This window comes from Cyphellophora europaea (genome assembly GCF_000365145.1).
Source record: "Cyphellophora europaea CBS 101466 unplaced genomic scaffold supercont1.16, whole genome shotgun sequence".
Classification (NCBI taxonomy): Eukaryota; Fungi; Ascomycota; class Eurotiomycetes; order Chaetothyriales; family Cyphellophoraceae; genus Cyphellophora; species Cyphellophora europaea.
The window spans coordinates 26536-46042 of record NW_008481804.1 but is presented as its reverse complement, the minus strand read 5'-3'; the positions used below and the strand labels follow the sequence as shown (position 1 = coordinate 46042).

The 19507-nt window shown below is 53.7% G+C and overlaps 9 protein-coding genes across 9 annotated transcripts; 5 read left to right on the top strand and 4 right to left on the bottom strand.

Annotated features, from left to right (window-relative positions):
- Positions 1 to 382: 382 nt before the first annotated feature.
- Positions 383 to 2775, top strand: HMPREF1541_10975 (uncharacterized protein; the record flags this gene model as incomplete). Its single annotated transcript, XM_008715644.1, has 5 exons — positions 383 to 446; positions 494 to 1133; positions 1243 to 1654; positions 1706 to 2295; positions 2397 to 2775. The coding sequence occupies 5 exons, from the start codon at positions 383 to 385 to the stop codon at positions 2773 to 2775; spliced, it is 2085 nt and encodes a 694-aa protein (XP_008713866.1).
- A 663-nt stretch (positions 2776 to 3438) lies between these two features.
- HMPREF1541_10974 (uncharacterized protein) lies at positions 3439 to 6270 on the bottom strand (the record flags this gene model as incomplete). The annotated part of the gene is made up of 1 exon (XM_008715643.1): positions 3439 to 6270. The coding sequence occupies one exon, from the start codon at positions 6268 to 6270 to the stop codon at positions 3439 to 3441; it is 2832 nt and encodes a 943-aa protein (XP_008713865.1).
- Positions 6271 to 7397: 1127 nt separating this feature from the next.
- HMPREF1541_10973 (RuvB-like helicase 2) lies at positions 7398 to 8860 on the top strand (the record flags this gene model as incomplete). Its single annotated transcript, XM_008715642.1, has 2 exons — positions 7398 to 7406; positions 7451 to 8860. 2 exons carry the CDS (start codon positions 7398 to 7400, stop codon positions 8858 to 8860), a joined length of 1419 nt encoding a protein of 472 aa, XP_008713864.1.
- An 892-nt stretch (positions 8861 to 9752) lies between these two features.
- Positions 9753 to 11126, top strand: HMPREF1541_10972 (uncharacterized protein; the record flags this gene model as incomplete). Its single annotated transcript, XM_008715641.1, has 2 exons — positions 9753 to 9814; positions 9863 to 11126. The coding sequence occupies 2 exons, from the start codon at positions 9753 to 9755 to the stop codon at positions 11124 to 11126; spliced, it is 1326 nt and encodes a 441-aa protein (XP_008713863.1).
- A 101-nt stretch (positions 11127 to 11227) lies between these two features.
- On the bottom strand, positions 11228 to 12586 carry HMPREF1541_10971 (uncharacterized protein; the record flags this gene model as incomplete). Its single annotated transcript, XM_008715640.1, has 1 exon — positions 11228 to 12586. The coding sequence occupies one exon, from the start codon at positions 12584 to 12586 to the stop codon at positions 11228 to 11230; it is 1359 nt and encodes a 452-aa protein (XP_008713862.1).
- A 537-nt stretch (positions 12587 to 13123) lies between these two features.
- HMPREF1541_10970 (uncharacterized protein) lies at positions 13124 to 14217 on the top strand (the record flags this gene model as incomplete). The annotated part of the gene is made up of 2 exons (XM_008715639.1): positions 13124 to 13360; positions 13408 to 14217. The coding sequence occupies 2 exons, from the start codon at positions 13124 to 13126 to the stop codon at positions 14215 to 14217; spliced, it is 1047 nt and encodes a 348-aa protein (XP_008713861.1).
- A 242-nt stretch (positions 14218 to 14459) lies between these two features.
- Positions 14460 to 14987, bottom strand: HMPREF1541_10969 (uncharacterized protein; the record flags this gene model as incomplete). Its single annotated transcript, XM_008715638.1, has 1 exon — positions 14460 to 14987. One exon carries the CDS (start codon positions 14985 to 14987, stop codon positions 14460 to 14462), a length of 528 nt encoding a protein of 175 aa, XP_008713860.1.
- A 798-nt stretch (positions 14988 to 15785) lies between these two features.
- HMPREF1541_10968 (uncharacterized protein) lies at positions 15786 to 17099 on the bottom strand (the record flags this gene model as incomplete). The annotated part of the gene is made up of 4 exons (XM_008715637.1): positions 15786 to 16531; positions 16582 to 16903; positions 16958 to 16993; positions 17055 to 17099. The coding sequence occupies 4 exons, from the start codon at positions 17097 to 17099 to the stop codon at positions 15786 to 15788; spliced, it is 1149 nt and encodes a 382-aa protein (XP_008713859.1).
- Positions 17100 to 17647: 548 nt separating this feature from the next.
- HMPREF1541_10967 (uncharacterized protein) lies at positions 17648 to 19424 on the top strand (the record flags this gene model as incomplete). The annotated part of the gene is made up of 7 exons (XM_008715636.1): positions 17648 to 17773; positions 17820 to 17978; positions 18026 to 18184; positions 18240 to 18415; positions 18463 to 18790; positions 18835 to 19126; positions 19177 to 19424. 7 exons carry the CDS (start codon positions 17648 to 17650, stop codon positions 19422 to 19424), a joined length of 1488 nt encoding a protein of 495 aa, XP_008713858.1.
- Positions 19425 to 19507: the final 83 nt, after the last annotated feature.

Here is a 19507-nt window from a genome sequence, read left to right as displayed (position 1 = left end):
TAGGGACTAGTTCCGCAGCATGAGTCAGCTTCGGCCGCTTGGCCTGGAACCTTGGCCTGGAACCTTGGCCCCCTCCATGTTGGGGCTATTGCACTGCTCGCACCTCACCCGCGCTCGTGCGTGTCGCGTCTGCCCTCCTTTCTTTGCACATTCACTCCGAGTCGGTATCTAGGCAATCATGCGCCAAATGGCGTCCAGTTTACCTGCGATAGAACCCAAGGGTGATGAGGTAGTCGAGGACACCCCCGTACTACCAACACCGCCCGCAGATGCGCCCAACGAGAAATCAGGCGAGCAGCTCTCGGACGAGGAGCAAAATGAGCATCACCATCATCACCACCCACACATTCATCTTCCCCACCATCTTCGTGGGAAGCGCATGATGTCTTTCATTCATCCCCATACCGGCAGGCACGTACATGTCGCCCACACGCCCGACGAGCTAGGTTCGCAATCTTTGTAGCGGTTCGGGCGAGCGTCTGACACGGACCAGAACGTAAAGTCTCCGAACTCGAGCGTGAGAAGTCTCGAGACGAATTCGACGTCCTGCTTCACGGCTCCGGCGACCATATAGATGCGATACGCGGCTTGCACGCCCAACGAGAAGCCGAGCGAAACCAGCTCTACCAGGACCATTCAGCCGTCTACCGACAATTCGAAAACGTGCGTGATGAACTTGACATTCTCAACTCCGAGCTCCATATCCTTACCGACCATTCGGTTGCGCTCGATGCATCTTTTGACAAGTTCGGCTATTCGGCCCACCTCCGCACCACCGACTCGGACGCTGCTAGCATCAACAGTAATGCCGAAGAGAAGCACCGCGACCGTATCACCAATCCACTCAAGTTCTTCCGACGGCCTCAAGTCAGACAGTACTTCCACAAGGGGCTTTTGTGGCGATCGAGTAAGCCCGGTGAGGTGGCGTCCTTCGAGCTGTTTATTGATCTGGTCTACGTTGGTGTTATCGACATCATCGGCGAACGAGCGGCAGAGCACCCTTCAGGCTTGAGCTTGTTGCAATTTATCATCAGCTTCTGCATCGGCTGGAAGATCTGGAGCGATATGACTCAAATCATCAACTGGTTCGATATTGAGGACATATTTCAACGGATCTGTGTTGCATTCTACCTGTGAGTGATTCATTTCGACCCGGTGCGCTGAATGTGTGCCACATGGGCGTAGGGCCAGTGAAGTTGCATGTGCGGCACGGGAACGTGAAGTAATACTGACATCTTACAGCGTCTGCTTATTCGGCTTCACCACTAATATCTACTACATGTTTCCCGAAGGCTCTCCCGAATCCGGCAGTATCGAGGCACGCGCCGAAGCCGAGGGTGCCGGGGATGGCGAGCACCACTACACAACGTATACCATGGCCATCGGCTTCTTCATTGCCCAACGCTTCTTCGTCGCCCTGTGGTACATTTGGGTCGGCTTTCTTGTGCCAATGATTAAAGGTTCCATGTTCTGCGGTAGCGTAATCATCGTCGTGGCTTCGGCACTATGGATTGTATCTATTCACGTCCCCTGGCCCAACCAGCTTGCGCCCATATTTTTGGCTATCTTTGTCGACCTATTCGGTGGCAGTATAATCATCTGGATCACGCGCAAGTCTAAAGAAGACAAGAGCATGTGTAGACATCTTACAAAGGTTTGCTCCTTTTCTCGTCTTGCTCCTTCAATCAGCTAAAATCTCAAACAGTACTTCCAATTCGCCCCTGCTATCAACATCGAACACCGCGTCGAGCGCAACAACGCCTTCGTCGCCCTGGTCTTTGGCTACAGCATCCTGACCATTCTTTACCAATCCTCGGCAGAAATGGGCATCAACGCCTTCTTCGGCAAGGGTGTGCTCGGTCTCTTGCAGGCCTTCTGCTTCAATTGGATCTACTTCGAGATCGATGCCTATGCAGTACACGTGCACGCCATCCGCCGACACTGGTTCAGTGCCACGCTGTGGGTGACTGCGCAGCTGCCTTTCATCATGTCGTACATCCTCGCCGCATCAACACTCACATCTCTGGTCCTTGCCCACGATTCGCGTGATGCTGAAGAGAGTTGGCTTGGCTCGCACTATGCTGAACGGTCGGTGAGCGAGCTGGACTCAGCCACGCGGTGGTTCTACTGCGGCGGCATTGGACTGGCACTGATTTTCATGGCCGTCATCAGCCTGTGCCACACGCATAAGAAGCTGAAGGGCGGCCGACTGAAGAAGCGTCCGAGATTGGCGTTCCGTTGCGTCATCGCCGTGATCATCATCGTGCTGCCCACTGCCGGTGACAGGCTGTCCAGGTACGCTTTTCTCTCTTTCCCCAATTCCCCCCCCCCCCCCTTGGATCCCACGCCCCTGGAAGCACAAACACAAACACTAACCACCACCAACCACCCTCCAGTCTCGACCTCGTCACCATAACCTCCTGCCTCGTCATCATCATCCTCATCGTCGACCTCTACGGCAATTCCGCCGTCGGCACCCCCTTCTGGACGCACGGCCTCTGCCACAAGGAGCGCAAGCAGACCACCTACGTCGCACACTGCAAGCTCAAAGCCAACCGCCGCCGTGAGCTGCAGAAGAGGCTCGCCAAGGGCGAGGACGTCTGCATTGGCGACGTGCTGCGCCTTCGCAACGCCAGCACCAGCACCAGCGTCAATACCAGTCGTAGTAGCTTGGGCGGCAGCACGTTGGCGGACGAGGCCGAGCGTGCCGAGATGCGCCAGCGTGAGCACAGGGCCAGGCAGCGGGATGAGGAGTGGATGGGCGGCTCGTATTGAGTGAGAGGGGACGGACGGTCTAAGTCGTAGATGAGACACTGTCCCATCGGACGTGCGGTAATGGGATCGATGATGCCTGGGAGGACTTTTCGGTGGCCGTGTGTGCAAGAATGAGCTTGGACTATGATGGTGTACTGAGACGCGTCTTGGCTTAGTGATTGCTAATGTCATTGTAGCAGAACAAGCGCTTGTCGATTCGCTCAGAAGTCGATTCTTGGAGCAAATGGCTCTCTATTCATACCGCGACTAAGCAAATGCAGTTCTAACTATGCCATCCGAGCGAAAAGCTATCGATCGACCAAGCGAGATTTCATACTCTCGGTGCTCGTTCTGTGCCATGGCATTTGCACCAAGCGCCGGGTTCTCGACATGTTGTTCTGCAAGCCCAGCCCTCACCAGCCACCCAGACCGCCCTATCCCAAGAATGTGCAGAAGGCCAAGAAAGAGGAAAGGCCGAAAAGCAAGTATCGTAATCGTCAGTATCAGTTGTGTCCATCTCAGAAAACAAATGCGGTTGGGGTATCATTAAATCCATCTTGTGCAGCCCACGCATTCCGAAAGAGAAAAACGCCTCGCATGCTCAATCGCGTCAGTAAAATGATACTTTTGGTGCATAGATGTTGCCGTTGGGCAAGCATCGATGTCACCCATCCTTCATAGACCTCATCTGCTGCCACGAGTCACCGAGTGGTTGCCTAGCTTCGGTTCTTGGTTTTGGCTGGCGGTCTCACCATTACCATCGTCATCTTGGGTCAAGTCCACGAGTGTTGGACCGTCACCTTCCCCGTTCGGCCCTCGTGGCTTCTTCCTGCTGCGGGGCCTCTCATTGGCGGGAGAAGTGGCACGGTGTTTGCCCAACCCTGAGGTGCTGCGTTCGCCAGCTTTGGGCAATTTCTTAGCATTCCGGTTCATTGATCTAGGCGTCAACGACATGGACCGAGGACCAGTCGGAGGCTTGATATCAGAGGGCGGAGTACTCGTTGCGGTGACCGGTGTGACTCGAAATTTGTTGAGCATGGCCTCATCCATGGCCTCAAGCGTGTCCGCGTGGGCTCTGACCTTATCTTGAACCTCTTGAATGGACTTCTCGGCATTAGTCAATCGCTCGAGGATACTTGCACTGGTCTGGCGTTCCGCCTGCGCCGCAGTGGATTTCAGGCCCTCTACACTTCCGTCAAGAGTTTCAATGCGCTGGTTGATGGCTCGCTTCTCATCCTGAAGTCTGTTCTCCAAGGCGTCAATAGCCTTGCGCATGTCGTCACAATCACTATTTGAGATGTAAGGCAGATCATCTGAGGACTGCTCCTGCGCGTTCTTGACTTCATCAATAATTGCCTTCAGCTCCTCAAACTGAGATTGCTCGGCAGCAGTCGACTTCAGCGCGTCGTGTTTCGCTTGGAGATCCTGCAGTCCCTTTTTCAAGGCGTCGTTTAGAATGCCGCAGACCTTTTCGATATCGGCTAGGCTTTCAGAATGCCCCTTGATACTAACTTTGGCGCTCTCGATTTCGTCGTGGGCGTGTTGATGAATCTTGAGTGATAAACAATTTTGGCGTTCGTTCTGATCCGTGACATTCTGTTCCAGCTTGTCGAGGCGGTTCTCTGCTGCAGTCATCTTTGAGTTGTATTCCTTCTGGAAATCACCGAAGAGCTCGGCTGAGACTGTGCTATTTGCTGTTTGCTCAATGACCAACGCTGCAAGGTTGTCCGCAGTCTTGTTCTCCTGGGTCGTAACGCGGCTCTCAACCGTATCGAGCCTCTCTCCCAGTGTAGATTCAATCGCAGAGATCTTGCCCTGTAATCGTGCGAGAGGTTGCTCGACGGATTGGACTTGAGCCTCCAAGCTCTTTTCGACTGCGTCGAGGCGTCGGTCTTGCTCTGTACCAGCATGCTTGTTGGATTCCATCCTCCGAATGTCGGCCTCAAGTACGGCAACGCGGTCCGAGGTTTTCTTCAAGGTGCCTGGCAGGTGATTATGTTGCTGTACTGTAACCTGGAGGTGTCCGATGGCGTCCTTCATCTGCTGATTCTCGACCTGAAGTGTTGCAGGAATCGGTCCCAAGATGCCGGCAACGGCCTCCGCCATTCTCTCGGAGGTAAGCTGGTTGTAGCGTGCACTGAGGACGCGATTAGTCTGAGTGAGAAACTGAATTTCCTTCTTGAACTCCTCCAAGCGGATAGTGGTATCTTGGCGAAGTTTCTGCAGCTGTATGTTGTCGGGCGCCAGACTTGGTGAATGAGACGGTGAGCTCTGCGAGATTGTACTCCGGTTTGCGATGTTCTTTACCTGATCCTGCAAAGATCCCAGATGCTGCAGAAGCAAATCTATTCTTGAGTTCGCCATGTCAGTAGCAGCTTTCTGTCCATGAACCAAGGGCACAAGACTCTCGTGGCTTTTCTCGAGGTACGCAACACTGGTAGTGGTTTTGGTGACTTCTGCACCAAACTTCTGCATCTCTTCATTGTAGCGTTGGATGTAAGGGTTCAGCATTCCTATTGCTGGTTTGTGGTCGAGCGATGGAGTTGGTGCGGGTGTAAGGACTCGTTCTTTGTTGGCCGTAGCCAGCTGACTCATCTCTCGTTTCAGGGAGTCGAACTCGTCTCTCGAGACGGACTGATCCCTGATGGCGACCATCTGTTGCTTTAGGTCAGCGTTCTCGGCGAGGGCTTGATTGAGATCCTTTCGAAGTGTCTCCAACTCATTTCGGCGATTGAATTCGCTTGCGGTGTAATTGCCCATGGCTGTATCAACTTGGTGTTTGATGGCTTCACAGTCCTGCAAGACAGGCTTGCTCTTGGACTGAAGATGCTGCAAAGCATTGTTGAGTTCGGTCTTTATCTGTGCAGTTAATGATGACTTCAAGTGCCTGACGTCAGATTCGATTGTCCCGAATCGTGCTTCCTGAGCATTGGACCGGTCTTGTAGGACGCGAATATCACTGGAGACCTGCTGAAGCTCTTCTCGGTTGCGGTTACTGCCACCCTGCTCAATTCGATCAAAATGAGCTTTCAGTTCGTAAAGCTGTGAGCGAAGTGACTCGAGGTCAGCCGCGCCACCAGAGGCGCTGACGTCTTTGATCGATTGGGACACGAAGGTCGAAAACTGGAGAGCAAAAACGCTAGCTGATCCGTCAGCCGCCAGTTTCAACTCGGTAGCTTTCTGCTTCGATTCCTCAAAATCTTTGCGGGCAGACTCCTCCAACCGGAGAGCTTGTTGAGTAGCTTTTGGGTGTCCAGCATAGTTTGCATCCGCACGAGCTTTGTGTCTTGCCTCTTCCTCCCATTTCGTCTTGAGCTTCTGAGAATAGAAGGCTTGAATTCCTGCTACCGTGGCTCGGTCTCCCCATAGTGACAAGGCCTGTGAGAGCTGCTTAAACTTGACAGGATCGGGTCTCGCAGAACCACCATCGGTCATCCCAGCATCGTTCGACATAGGCGCCGCGCCTGCTGACGTAAAAGGAGCGTCTCGATTCTCGGGGACGGGCTGATCAAGCATTCTGTTGCTCGACGAGATATGCAGAACTGGGACATGGGGAGATTGAGGGGGCTCGGCCGGTGACTGCGCATGGCTTGGTCCATCTCGTTTTGGATGACGTCTTGGGTCTGTAGCTTTCGCTGGAACCTTGTGTTGTGTACGTGCTTCATGCATGGTATCCAGCTCAGACGGACTGGTGTCAGGTGTTGGAATGCTCTGTGGGTTGGCAAGATGCTGCTTGATAGCTGAAGCCTGGGCTGTCAGAGCTTGCGAAGAAACGTTAGGAAGAGGATTCGATCGAGATGGCGCAGTCATACTCTCAGAGCCTGGCGCGAAAGGCGTCATTCGCCGAACCGTTGGCTGCGGGCGACGCAGGGGGGACGCAGAGCGATTGCGCCGGTCTGAGTTTCCTTCTCTTGTCCGGTGGTCACCACGGTCTTTGGCCACAGATTGATTGACATTGGCTCGATCGAAAGTGTCCGGGCTAGGCCGTCGGCCTGTGCTGTGACAAGGGCCGCTTGGACGACGAGGTGGATCGTATGCCCTAAAGCGTGGCCAGTGGTTCAATCTTGGAAATTCTCTGTCGCCCATCCGTATGCAAGAACATTATCTGACTTGATACGGATTTATAGAGCCGTAGACGCTTGTCAGGGAAGGTGGTGCTTCAGCAGGCCAAAAGTAGAAAGTGCGACCGGGACAACAGGGGGTGACATTAAGCAGCCTGTGTTGCCGCAGTGATCTTTCCTTGCGCCAGCCTAAGCGACCGTCGTGTGAAGGAATCAGGCGGTGGGGGTAATTGCGTGACTGACAGTGGGTGTCTCAAGATCTGCAGCGGCGAGGGATGAAGTGATTGTGCCTATTCCTGCCGCTACGATCAGCAGAGAGACTTGGGGCGTGCCCTCTGCACCAGTGTTTGAGTGAAGCAGTGGCGAAGTTGCTCGACGTTGCCGTTAGCAATCGCGGGGGAGCCTTGGCAAGCGCGTCGCCCCAATTCGCGCCGGAATTGCCTAAATTAATTGACAGCCAAAAACGGATGCCACAACCTGCAAACGGCCACCTCTGTTCCGAAATCGTACCCCTACTTTGATCTGGCGATAAATATCTGATTGCGGCTTCAACACAAAAGCTGCGAGCATCACCTGTGCACGATGGCCGCAGTATGTGTCCCAGTCCCGCCCGCGAGCAATGCTAATCCGACCAGCCCATAACCACAGTTTCCTCATCCGAGGTGAGAGGTCTCAACCTCATCGCCGCGCACTCCCACATTCGTGGTCTGGGAGTCGATCTCGCTACACTTGAGCCGAAGTCGTCGTCACAAGGACTCATTGGGCAAGAGAAGGCGCGCAAAGCTGCAGCAGTTATTCTGCAGATGGTCAAGGATGGTAAAATCGCGGGAAGAGCAGTCCTTGTCGCTGGACCTCCCAGCACCGGAAAGACGGCCATCGCGATGGGGATGGCGCAATCCCTTGGGCCCGACGTGCCATTCACCATGCTTGCGTCCTCCGAGATCTTTTCGCTCGAAATGTCCAAGACCGAGGCGCTGACCCAAGCTTTCCGGAAATCGATTGGCGTCAAGATTAAGGAGGAGAGTGAGATCATCGAGGGTGAGGTTGTTGAGATTCAGATTGATCGCACCGTGTCGGGTGGCAACAAGCAGGGAAAGCTCACCATCAAGACCACCGACATGGAGACGGTCTACGACATGGGCACCAAGATGATCGATTCGATGACCAAGGAGAAGGTCATAGCTGGAGATGTCATCTCCATCGACAAATCCTCGGGCAAAATCACCAAGCTCGGTCGCTCATACACAAGATCGCGCGACTACGATGCCATGGGGGCAGACACCAAGTTTGTCCAGTGCCCAGATGGAGAGCTTCAGGTCAGAAAAGAAGTCACACATACGGTCAGCCTGCACGAGATCGATGTTATCAATTCGCGAACTCAAGGCTTTCTTGCACTTTTCTCCGGAGACACTGGTGAGATTCGAAGTGAAGTGCGCGATCAGATCAACACCAAGGTCGGCGAATGGAAAGAGGAGGGCAAGGCTGAAATTATTCCGGGCGTGCTCTTCATCGATGAGGTGCACATGCTCGACATCGAATGCTTCTCGTACATCAACCGTGCGCTAGAGGCTGACCTTGCACCCATCGTCATTATGGCCAGCAACAGAGGCAACAGCCAGATCCGTGGCACCACCTACAAGTCACCTCATGGCCTGCCCCTGGACTTCCTTGACAGAGTTGTCATCATCAGCACCCAGCCATATTCTCGGGAGGAGATCTCCCAAATTATCGCCATCCGCGCGCAAGAAGAGGAGGTTGACCTGTCCCCCGATGCCCTCGCACTCCTCACAAAGATTGGTCAAGAATCTGGGCTTCGTTACTCTAGCAACATCATCACTACATCAACGCTTCTCAGCCAGAAACGCAAGGCCAAAGAGGTCAACGTTGATGACGTACAGCGGAGTTTCCGACTCTTTTACGATCCAGTTCGGTCTGTCAAGCTTGTCAATGAGCACGAGAGGCAGTTCATTGGCGATGATGGTCAAGTCACGTTTGTGGTCAATGGCGCCAACACCATCAATGGCGATGCCATGGACACTGCTTGAGGACTCTCAGTTGAGAAAGATGTCGAAGATATTGACGTTGCACATAACCTGCTCGAGCTCAACTGGTTTATGGCACCTTTGGCGCAATCGCCTCGCTGCAAAGCCTCCGACGCATCAAGCGTCCAGATGACTCTCCACGCTTCGGGCCCAAGACTTCGCAAAAACCCCACCAACAAGATGCTCTTCAGAATTCCCGATCGTGCGCCATGTTCGCTCTACGAGTCAGGATGCTGTAGCAGATCCCGGGTCTTTCGAGCCGCAAGTCCAGAGAGATGTATACGAGGCAACGAAAGACTCGGCTAGCAGAACTGGATGGCTGCCCGTACAGAAGCACGGCGAGCAATGGTCTGCTCGGAACTGATATATTTGGCGCGGATTGGCGAGGCTGTAACCACCACTTTGCAAGGCTGCAATTGTACTGCCAAGACATTGCAGATCTCAAATTTCATCCACTTGCCTGCTCTCTTTACGTTCTATTCGGATAGGTTCGCGTGTGCCTGATTGACAGAACCTGACAACTACAGACTTGATTTGGTACTAGCCAGTGCTCGCTCGAGCACAATCGAATAGGAGGTTTCATGCCAAGAAAGCCTCATCGTCGCGGGACGCACAGTATCCAGCGCCAGTGGCAATCGTGCCTTCCGCGGGACGTGCATGCTGTTTCCTGTTAGATCTGTCACTTATATGCCACCCTCAATTTCTATCTGATGTCCACTTCGCCACGTCATCATCCTCCCCAGACAATGCACATACCACCCATTCATGGGTCAACAGGGGTTCATGATGCCCGAGGAAAGTATCTTACTCGAGCCTCTGAAGACTCTCCACGAAACAAGATCGACAGATGAATTCGGTATGAGGTCCAAACATCCATGTGTGCCCTGAGACTAACATGGGCATAGTCGAGGCCTTCGTCGTTGAGATCCCGGCAACGCTGGCTAGCAAGGCATTGAGGTAGGTCAGGATTGCTCCGCTTCTGGACTCTCACTGACAATCCTCTAGCATTGTGAAACCCATACTGCCCAATGACCGCAGCTTATCCTTCGCTCACCTCCGTCGTGTTTGCACGCTGACCCATCTTCCAACCGATCTGGCTTGGAGACGAGACTACGACAGCAATGGCCTTAACACTGTCTTTCTGCTCGTCCCCAGTTCGCACCTTCTGCCATGGTACAAGATCTGTGAGGTCTTCGCTACTCATATTGAGGTCGAGGGCCTGCCTCGCTGCTTCAATGCAGTAGTTCCACGCTACGCACCTATGAGCGGCGAGCAGGCTACCATGTGGACTGAGCGATACTGGCCAACTCAGTACAACCCAGCCGCACAGCTGCTGCAAGATGCTCCTCCTCTCAATCAGCTTCGACGCGTACAGGCCGAGCTCGACACCTCAGCTACGGCACACTTCATGCAGATCGCCCGTATGGCTGGACAAGAGGCAGAGCAAAGTGGACTGGGTTGGGGCATAGGGGCTGTCGTTGTCAATCCAAAGACTGGGCAGATCATGGCTGTCGCCGGCGACGCCAGGCACTGGAGTGATGAGAAGACTGCCCACCACTGTGTCAACATTGGTGGTCAGGGCCGTGTTGAGCATCACGCACTTATGCGCGTGGTTGCCATGGTTGCCAACAAAGAGCTTCGCCGGAGACTTCGCACCGGCGGCCATCGGAAGTTCGCCACCACCTGTACTGAAACGCCGGCTGGACAACCATTGACTGACATTGAGAACGCTTACTCTGAAGAATTTGCCAGTCCCGTCTCCGGTCTGTCCACTCCTACCTCGCCGAAGGACCCCTCCGAGAGTCTCGCAGGTATGATGAACCGCAGCATGACGCTGGAAGGAAGCAGCAGTAGTGCAGCCATCACACCCGCTGCTGCCGCCAGCCCCCTTCTAAGAACACTGTCGGCGACGTCAAACGGTGCAGCCCCCATGACGCGGACAATGTCAGGCACCTCCATCGCTTCAGTCTCCACCACCGGTTCCAAGTCCGATGGCTACCTCTGCAGTGGTCTGGATCTATATCTCACACACGAACCTTGCGTCTGCTGCTCCATGGCGATGATCCATTCCCGGTTCCGCGCTTGCATATTCGAGAAGAGGATGCCAGGCAGTGGCGCCTTGACGGCGCGAGATCGTAAAGACAGCTTGGGCTATGGCTTGTTCTGGCGAAGAGAGCTCAACTGGCGTGTCATGACCTTCCACTACCAGGAACAGGCTGATAAGCATGGTCGACGGAGGAAGCAGGACAAGTATACGTTCCATGCTTAGAGAGCCACCAATTTTGGCGTCTTGGAAGCTAACTTGAGAAAGAGACTGGTACTAGCATTCAGGAAGAAGTATTGTTCAGGACTCAGATGGACTTGTATTGGTTATGAGAAGTCGGCAACACGGCTCCAAGTATCATCGCCCACTGGTCGAAATTCGACCCCTTCGCCAAAGTATCCGGCTTCATTCCATTGGTGCATGGTTAGACTATCATATGGTCCATTTATATGACCACCGTCCCTGGCATCCGTCCAGCGGTATTGCCATGTCTTCACTCCGTTGTCTTGCTTCTCCTTTGACGGTTCAGCCCACTGCTCGCCACTCTCGCGTGACCATTGACGAATGAGTAGTTCTCGCTCCGTGTCGTAGATGTCGGTCTTGCCTCTAGTCAGAAGAAGATCGGCAGCCGATGTGATCGCTTCAACGTTCTCACGCCGCTTCACATCGGCGAGATCATCCTCGGAAGCTTTTGCATGGCCATTCTGTTCCGGCTTCTTTGCCTTGGACTTCGTCTGCCATTTCGCTTTCTTCTTCTCTTTCCCTTTCCCAAGTCTTGCAAGAGCTTCTAGGACAGTCTCGCCCACTTCCATCTGTGCGATCAAATCTTTCAATGCATCAGCTGTACTCCGAGAATCATCTGCCAGGTCCCTTGCCCGCCGATCCTGCTCACGCTTCTCCATGGCTTCCTTGGCCTTTTTCATGTCCTTCTTGGATGTGCCTTCCAGCCATCGGTCGTGGACGGCGTCTGGATCTGTAGCTTTCCGGACAAAGTTGCCACTCTCATCGAATTGGCCTTCGTCCTGCTCGTTGCGCATGTTGAACGCATCAAGCTTGGGGGCATGTCGTGTCTTAGCGCCGGCTCCGAGCTCTTCATCGATCTCTTCGTCGAGTGCCGCGCGCGTCTCATCGTCCACCTCGCTATCGCTTGACGAATCGCCCGCTTCCTCGAGCCCAGCCGAGGCAGGTAACCTGCCATGCTTCTCCATGTATCTGGCCTCCTGCTCGGTGAGCTTCAGTCTATCACTAACGTGCCCTCCAGCTCGTGAATTCTTGACTTGTCCCTCGATCTGGTCATCGTTTAGAAACCGGACATCCTTTTTTCGCTTTCCACCCTCATCTTCTTCGACGGCCCCGTCTCCAAAATCCTCCTCCAGGTCTGCAAACATATCCGCCTGCTCCTCATATTTGCTGCGTTGCGCTTTCTTCTCTGCCCGCGCCTTCACTGCAGCGCGCTCGTCGAAGTTGTCCCCTCCATCACTATCCGAATCGAAACCATCAATGTTCACGGCGCCACGCCGATGATGTGGTCTGTTTGTACCAATCACGTCGGCGTCTAGCTCGGCATTGTCTTCAGTGGCATCGTCGGCTACAAGTGCTGATGGGTTGCGCACGCTGAATCGCGGCTTTTTCGACGGTGGGGCATCTAGGCCGGCTTCAGCGAGAGGGTGTTTGGATGAGGACATTCTGGAGGGCCGGCAGACGATGTGAGCGCAACTCTAGGCGGTAGTATTGAAAACTTTCTAGGCTGGAGCTGACATCGCCATCCCTTTACTGCGCAAAGAAGGTGGTGCTGCAGTTTGCGACTGATGTCGGTGGTGAAAGAAGAGTGGAATCGGTGGAGCATTTGGAATCTCCAAACTCGACGCGTGACGTCGCCTGATATTTGCCTGCAACAAGAAGGCAACAACTATTTGCTGACTTGCACTTCAGTATTCTCCGGTGTTCTTGACATTTCCCAAGCTTTCTACCTTCTGTCTCACACTTCGATCAAGTCTCCCGCAGCAGCCCCCTCCCAGCGTCTGCGATTGTCTACCGACCACTACCCCGCCTTGACCGCTGTCGCAACTACTTCTACGAGTCTCCCGACACAAGCTACTAGTCGGCAGCAACGCCACTATGGTAAGCGCTATGAAGCCCTTCAGCAACGAGCAGTCCGCTGACATTGACAGGCATTCTCATACAACTATGGCTACGGTCGTCGGCCGCCCACCGGTGCCTCGATGCGCCGCTTCGACGAATACTACCGCTGTTACCCCGTCGTTATGATGAACGGACCTGACCGCACGGCGCAGAACTTCGGCGGCAAGGTGTTCATGCCACCGAGCGCCCTGCAGAAGCTCACCATGCTGCACATTGCCTATCCGATGCTGTTCGAGCTTTACAATCGAGATAAGATGACTCATGCGGGCGTGCTGGAATTTGTGGCGGAGGAAGGCAGGATATATCTACCGCACTGGGTACGTTGCAGCACTTGATAGAGGCCGCAGATTCTGACGAAGTGCAGATGATGGAGACACTCGGCGTATCAGTCGGCGACATCATCCAGGTCAAGTCCACTGATTTACCGCCTGGCAGCCTTATCAAACTCAAGCCTCAATCCACCGAATTCCTGGAGATCTCAGACCCCCGAGCCGTGTTGGAGAATGCTTTCCGCGGCTTTTCGTGCCTTACAAAGGGCGATATTTTCCAATTCAGCTATAATGACCAGACCTATGATATGGCTGTGGAGGATGTCAAGCCTGAAACAGAGAAGATGGGTATCGTCACTATGGAGACGGATCTAAAGGTCGAATTCTCTGCCCCGGTCGGATACAAAGAGCCGGAACGTACAAGCGGTACGAGCACACCCGCGAGCAGTGTAGGAAGACCGAAAGGTGGACCTATGCGGTTCCAGGGCACGATGGCGCAAAGCATCAACTACCCCAGCATCGCTCCTGGTAGCAACGAGGTCGCTGCCGGTGTCAGAGCGGTCTCCTCCAACTTTCTCACGTCAGGTCACACGCTCAAGAAAGGCTCCAAGGCCCCTACGCCCAAGCCATCAACACCTGTTGCAGGTGCCAGCACGAATCCTACGGTCCCAGCTCCACGCCGCAATGTTAACGGTCCGCAGCCTCTTCGTCTACCGGAGGGAAAGTTATTCTTCGGCTATGATATCAAGCCGCTAAGGAGGAGTGGTGAAGCGGGGGAAGAAATCGGTGAAGGTGAGAAGAAATTGGTGTTTTCAGGTCAGGGTCAGACTTTACGGGCCAAAAAGAAGGCGCCTGGTGGAACAGGAAGTGGCGTGAGCAGCGATACGGAAGGAAGGAAGAAGTGAAATCGGTATGAATTGGACAACTTCCCATAAAGCATGGCGACGGCGCTTGGTGGTGATCTGCACGGAGCTTTTTATGAAGCATGATAGCCTGGAACTTATCTGGCCGGCATGAAAACAGTCTGCGGAGGGAGCAGAGAAGAGGCCTCGAGGAAAACGGACCTGTTTGGTTGTTTCTCAATAGAATCACAAACCCTTTGAACACTCCAAGCACTCCAAGCGTAACACGATAACGACTTCTTTGGTCATATAGTCTTCGGCCGGCCCTCCACCCAACCAAAAATCCTCATGTCGGTCCCCTTCGCCTGCTTGACGAAGTAGCTGGCATCGAAGTCGACACCTGCGTGGCCCGAGTCATTTGTGTCCCTGAACAACGACCATCCCACGCTTGCGACAGCATGGCAATCATCAAGTTGGTTCACGTCGATGTCTCGCACATGGATCCGCCGCATACCCTGCTGCTTGTAGCCGCTCAGCACCTCGTCGATGGAAGAGGCTAGGTGCTGTGGGTCGCTGCCAGTCACGAGAGTATCGGGCGAAGAATTGACAAATTGGTCGGCCCAAAACCCTTTCGCTATCGTGGCTCCGTCTATCACATCGTCCAAAGCTGCTTGCAGATGATGGCTGTACCGTTGAAAGAAAGCTCGTACCGCGGTCTCGTTTAATGACAAGGGTCCCGAAGGCGTCTTGATGGCAAGTCGAATGCGGGTCGTCTCCTCTCCATTGGTTTCGGCTAATGTCCTAGATTCACTAGTCCTGGTCGGGGCTTCCATCTTGGTGTATGCTGTCCTGCCAGATGATGTTATAAGGTCCCAGTGACTTTTTTTACAGACCAGCACTGGGCCAGCTGTGCAGGATTCAGTGTCATGATGCAGTCGAACTACTAATGAGACTGCTCGGAATTAGAAATCCGCGATGCTGTGCTGGCACTGACACCAAGAGTCTACGACAAGGGGGGTATGACGTTGACTTCTGCGACTCCAGGGGTTCGTCCTTCTGCATCGACGAACAGGAATGCTGTCTGCCACTTCGGGTTGACGTACCCACAACGACGCCTTCATTTCACTCGCAAACTTTGGTTCATCAGACAAGATCTTGGAACATGATGTGGTCATTGGAAAAGGGGCGGCTAGGCTCGGGCATGCACAGAGCTATAGCTAGAGCATTTGGTGGCTTGGTCGAACCCGTCTCCCTTGCAGCCTGCCTGCAGCTTACTCATCGCTTCTGCTCCAGGGGGGCACGAATCCTGTACACTCCGTCCTGGTGGCAGAACGTGTCTGCCAATGGAAGATGTCTGTACCATGCACGACATGACCCGCATTACAGCAGGGTCGCCCCTAAGCGAAGGCTGCCGGACACATCCGCCACCACCAAGCACATCGAATTTCCATGTTGTGCTTTGGGCACGGGCTTGCGAAGAAGCCACGACCTGTGAGTCCAAAGAGATCGAAGAAATCGAAGAGACGTGAATGTGGTTAAGCGATGCGCTTCGTAACGATGGTCTATATGGAGAATGCCAAAGACTTCACCCCTCCGAGCACATCATTTGCGCGACAACCATGGATGCCCACTCAGGTCAACAGCATATCATATCGCCATTCAGCCTCAGGCACATCTTGATACTTGATGGATGTGGGGTGCTTCTTCCTTGCTGGCAGAACTCGCCTGATGTAGAGATCTCCGACGTTGGTTTTGTCAAACTTCTTACCCTCGTTGCCGATACAACAGTCCAGCACATCCACCTCAGCATCGGCGTCTGGTGTCAGGAAGAACGGTAACGAGTATCTTTCGAGGCCTGTCTTGTTTCGCACCCGGTGCACCGTGGCTGGAAACTTACCATTGGACTGTCGCTCAAGGTACTGTCCGACATTGCATACAAAAGTTCCCGGCTGTGGCGGAGCGTCTACCCATAAGCCATCCTGATTCAGCACCTCGAGAGCGGTCACATTGTCCTGCAGCACAAGAGTGAGCCAGGAGAAATCCGAGTGTGCGCCCAAGCCGACGCTTTGCGAATCCTGATCCACCGGCGTGGGAGGATAGTACAGAGGCCGCATTCCGGTGATGGGAAATTTAAATATATCATCGAATGCGTCATCGTCTAGGTCGAATGCCAGGGCGATTATCTTCACAAGCTTCATGGCGACCGGCAGAACAAGGTTATAATACTCGTACAGACCTTGCCGCCACCATGGAGCATTCGAAGGCCAAATGTTCTGCGGCTGAGTGACATGGGCTGGCGGGGTCTTTCCCGTCTTCTCGGTGTACTTCTGCTCCGGTTCTAGGAAGCAATCGCCCATTGTGAAGGCTTCCTTTATGTCTGCAGTCATCAGCATACACAAATAGCATGCATCGACCGGGCCAGCTTACCTCCCTTGGTCCTCGGATCCAACCTCGTCTCCATCATCGGCTCGTACCCTCGAATGGCGGGGTTCTTCTGAACGTGCGCGTCCATCTTGGTCTCGATGTCCAGAGCAAAGAAGCGCCTCAGTAGATCGAAAACTCCCTGCATGGCGGAGTCGAGAATGCCGGTGTTCTTGATATAGAAAAATCCGCAGTCCGAGCAGGCAGCGTAGACCTCCTTAGCAATAGCTTTGCGCTGTTCGAGACTACCGTCGATATTGGCGATGTCTATGGTTGGTATAGAAGTGAACCCGGTTGGCTTTTCCGACACTTTGCGGTAGGTTGCTTCCTACGGCCACAGTCAGCTATTTGACAGTGCTTGTCTTCGCTGAGGGATGCTGACCGAGCCTGAGTGGAAGTAGACATATTTGCTGCTCTCCTGTCGCGCTTGGGTCAGCATTTGATCTTGCCCTCTACTCACGCTTGAGCGTCAATTTTACCTTCTCGTCCAATACTGGGACAGGCGCATTCAGTACCTCTGCCATGATGGCGGTGAATCTAGGGCAGTCTGCAGGTTTGGGCCAGGCGTCTGAATGATAAGGTGCAGATATTTGTTGTCTTTGAAGGGATCGCAAACATTGCGAAAGCCCGCGGTCATGCGACGAAGAGCATCGGCCCACATCCGAGCCCAGATGGTGTGCCATGCGACAAGAAGACGACCTATCTACTCCACGCACAAGTATAAGGTGTGATTCGTCCGGGACTCCCTAGCTCTTCGACCTTCGACAAACAAGCCGATTAAATACCGTTTTCCCGCTAGCCTCACGCCAAACATGTGGGCATGCCCGTTGAGAACGCAGATCAGCGCAGTACCGCAACGAAGCGGTGCAGATTGGAGCGTGTAATCGCTGGCCCACAAGCGAGCGCAAGAATGGGGCAACGGCTTCGTTCTCGACCTTCTCAGTACCGGAAACATGCGATAACGAGTATGGGGTCAGAGACCGGACCGGTCATCTGATATATCGGTGGGCCACACCTCGTTCTCGTCCTTCCGCAACTCGTCCTCCAGACTTCGGCTTGTCAAAGCAACGATATGGCACTCTCGACGGGGTACTACCTCAAGAACATCTTCTCGTCGTCGTACGGCAAGGATCGTCCAGACTTCTTTCTATGGTACCCAAAGGGCACACCTTCGAGTGAGAAGAAGCTCTTGCACAAGGTGGGTTGCCACGCCGGTGGAATCAAGCACGAATTGACCATGGCAGATCGACTTCTTCATCCTGACATATGGCTGCTTGGCCTATTTCACCAAATGGCTCGACCAAGCCAACTTGAGCAATGCATATGTGTCTGGCATGCGCGAGGACCTGGAGATGTTCGGCACCGAGTTCAACCTGGCTGTAACGTGCTTTCAGATCGGACAGGTAAAAGCCCTCTCTCATGGAGCTGCTGCCGTACTAGAACCAGACAGATCCTGGGTCCTATCCCTGCCAACCTCATGCTCTCCCACATCCGGCCCCGCATCCTATTGCCAGGGTTGGAGCTAATCTGGGGCATCTTGACTATCGGAACATACGCCGTGACCTCGCCAAGTCAATTATATCCCATTCGCTTCTTCGTCGGATTGTTGGTACGTATCTTGAGAACGTCTGAAACCAATACATGAAGCTGACTGGGTACCACAGGAAGGATCATGCTTTGTCGGTGTGCAATACTGCCTCGGATCTTGGTTTAAGAGGACAGAGATCGGCAAACGCACCGCCATCTTTGCTTGCAGCGCCTACGTTGGAACGATGGTGTCGGGCTATCTCCAGTCGGCCATGATTGCGGATATGGATGGAAGGAACGGATTGGAGGCCTGGTGAGAGGATGCAACTCGACCTTGGGACTCTTGCTAACCAAGGACAGGCGATGGGTCTTCATCTTTGATGGCATTATCACGGTGGTAGTTGCGATATACGGCTACATCTTCTTCCCGGATACACCGTACAACACCCAGGCGTTCTATCTCACGCAGGAGGAGAAAGCCAGATGCGTCGAACGACTGGTCGAAGATGGGCGAGAAGAGGTGTCAGACTTCTCCTGGAGCCTCTTCCGAAGAACGTTCCAAACCTGGCAAATTTATGTACTCACGATCCTCTGGATGTTCTGGAACACAACTGTGGGAAAGGTTGCCAATACTGTGGCGCAGCTGTTCTTGAAGAACGATCCTGATCATTCGTGGACGCTTTATGAGGTACGCTTGCCGTTGATTTTAATGATGTCGACTTACCCTGGCAGGTCAACAACATTCCGACATCGATCAACGGGCTCAACATTGTCTGTCTCCTACTGTTCAACGTCTACATCGATGCTACAGGCTACAGAATGAACGCCGTGGCACTCAATCTGGGAATTCTCATCTTCGGAACCGTCTGCCTCGTCATCTGGGACATACCTCTGGGGCTCAAGATCGCTTCATACATGTTTGCTGGGCTTGACGGGCCCCTGTCTCCCATATTCTACGCTTGGGCCAACATTCTGACTTCCGGTGACTCTCAAGTCCGTGCATTGACACTCGCTGTCATGAATAGTAAGGTCCCCATCTGTTACAGCCTAACTCTGACTGACGCTGGGAAACAGGCTTCGGAGCTGCCCTCACGACGATCATACAGCAGTTTCTGTACCCTGTCACGGACGCCCCCGAGTTCAGCAAGGGTTTCAAGGCCAGTCTTGGTTTCATCATTGGCCTCTGCGTTTGGGTGGTGGTTGTGCGGCTCTTTGAGATGCGATCACTGGCACAGAAGCAAGTAGAGCTGGAGGCTACATCTGCTGCGTCTGATGAGCTTGAACCGGAGCGGGTTGCGGTGACCGCTGAAACGAAGAACTGATGCAGAATCTGGTCTTGAGTGCACTAGCATGTGGTGGAAGGTCGGTACGAGACGCAGGGATACTATCCGATAAAAGCAGGGAT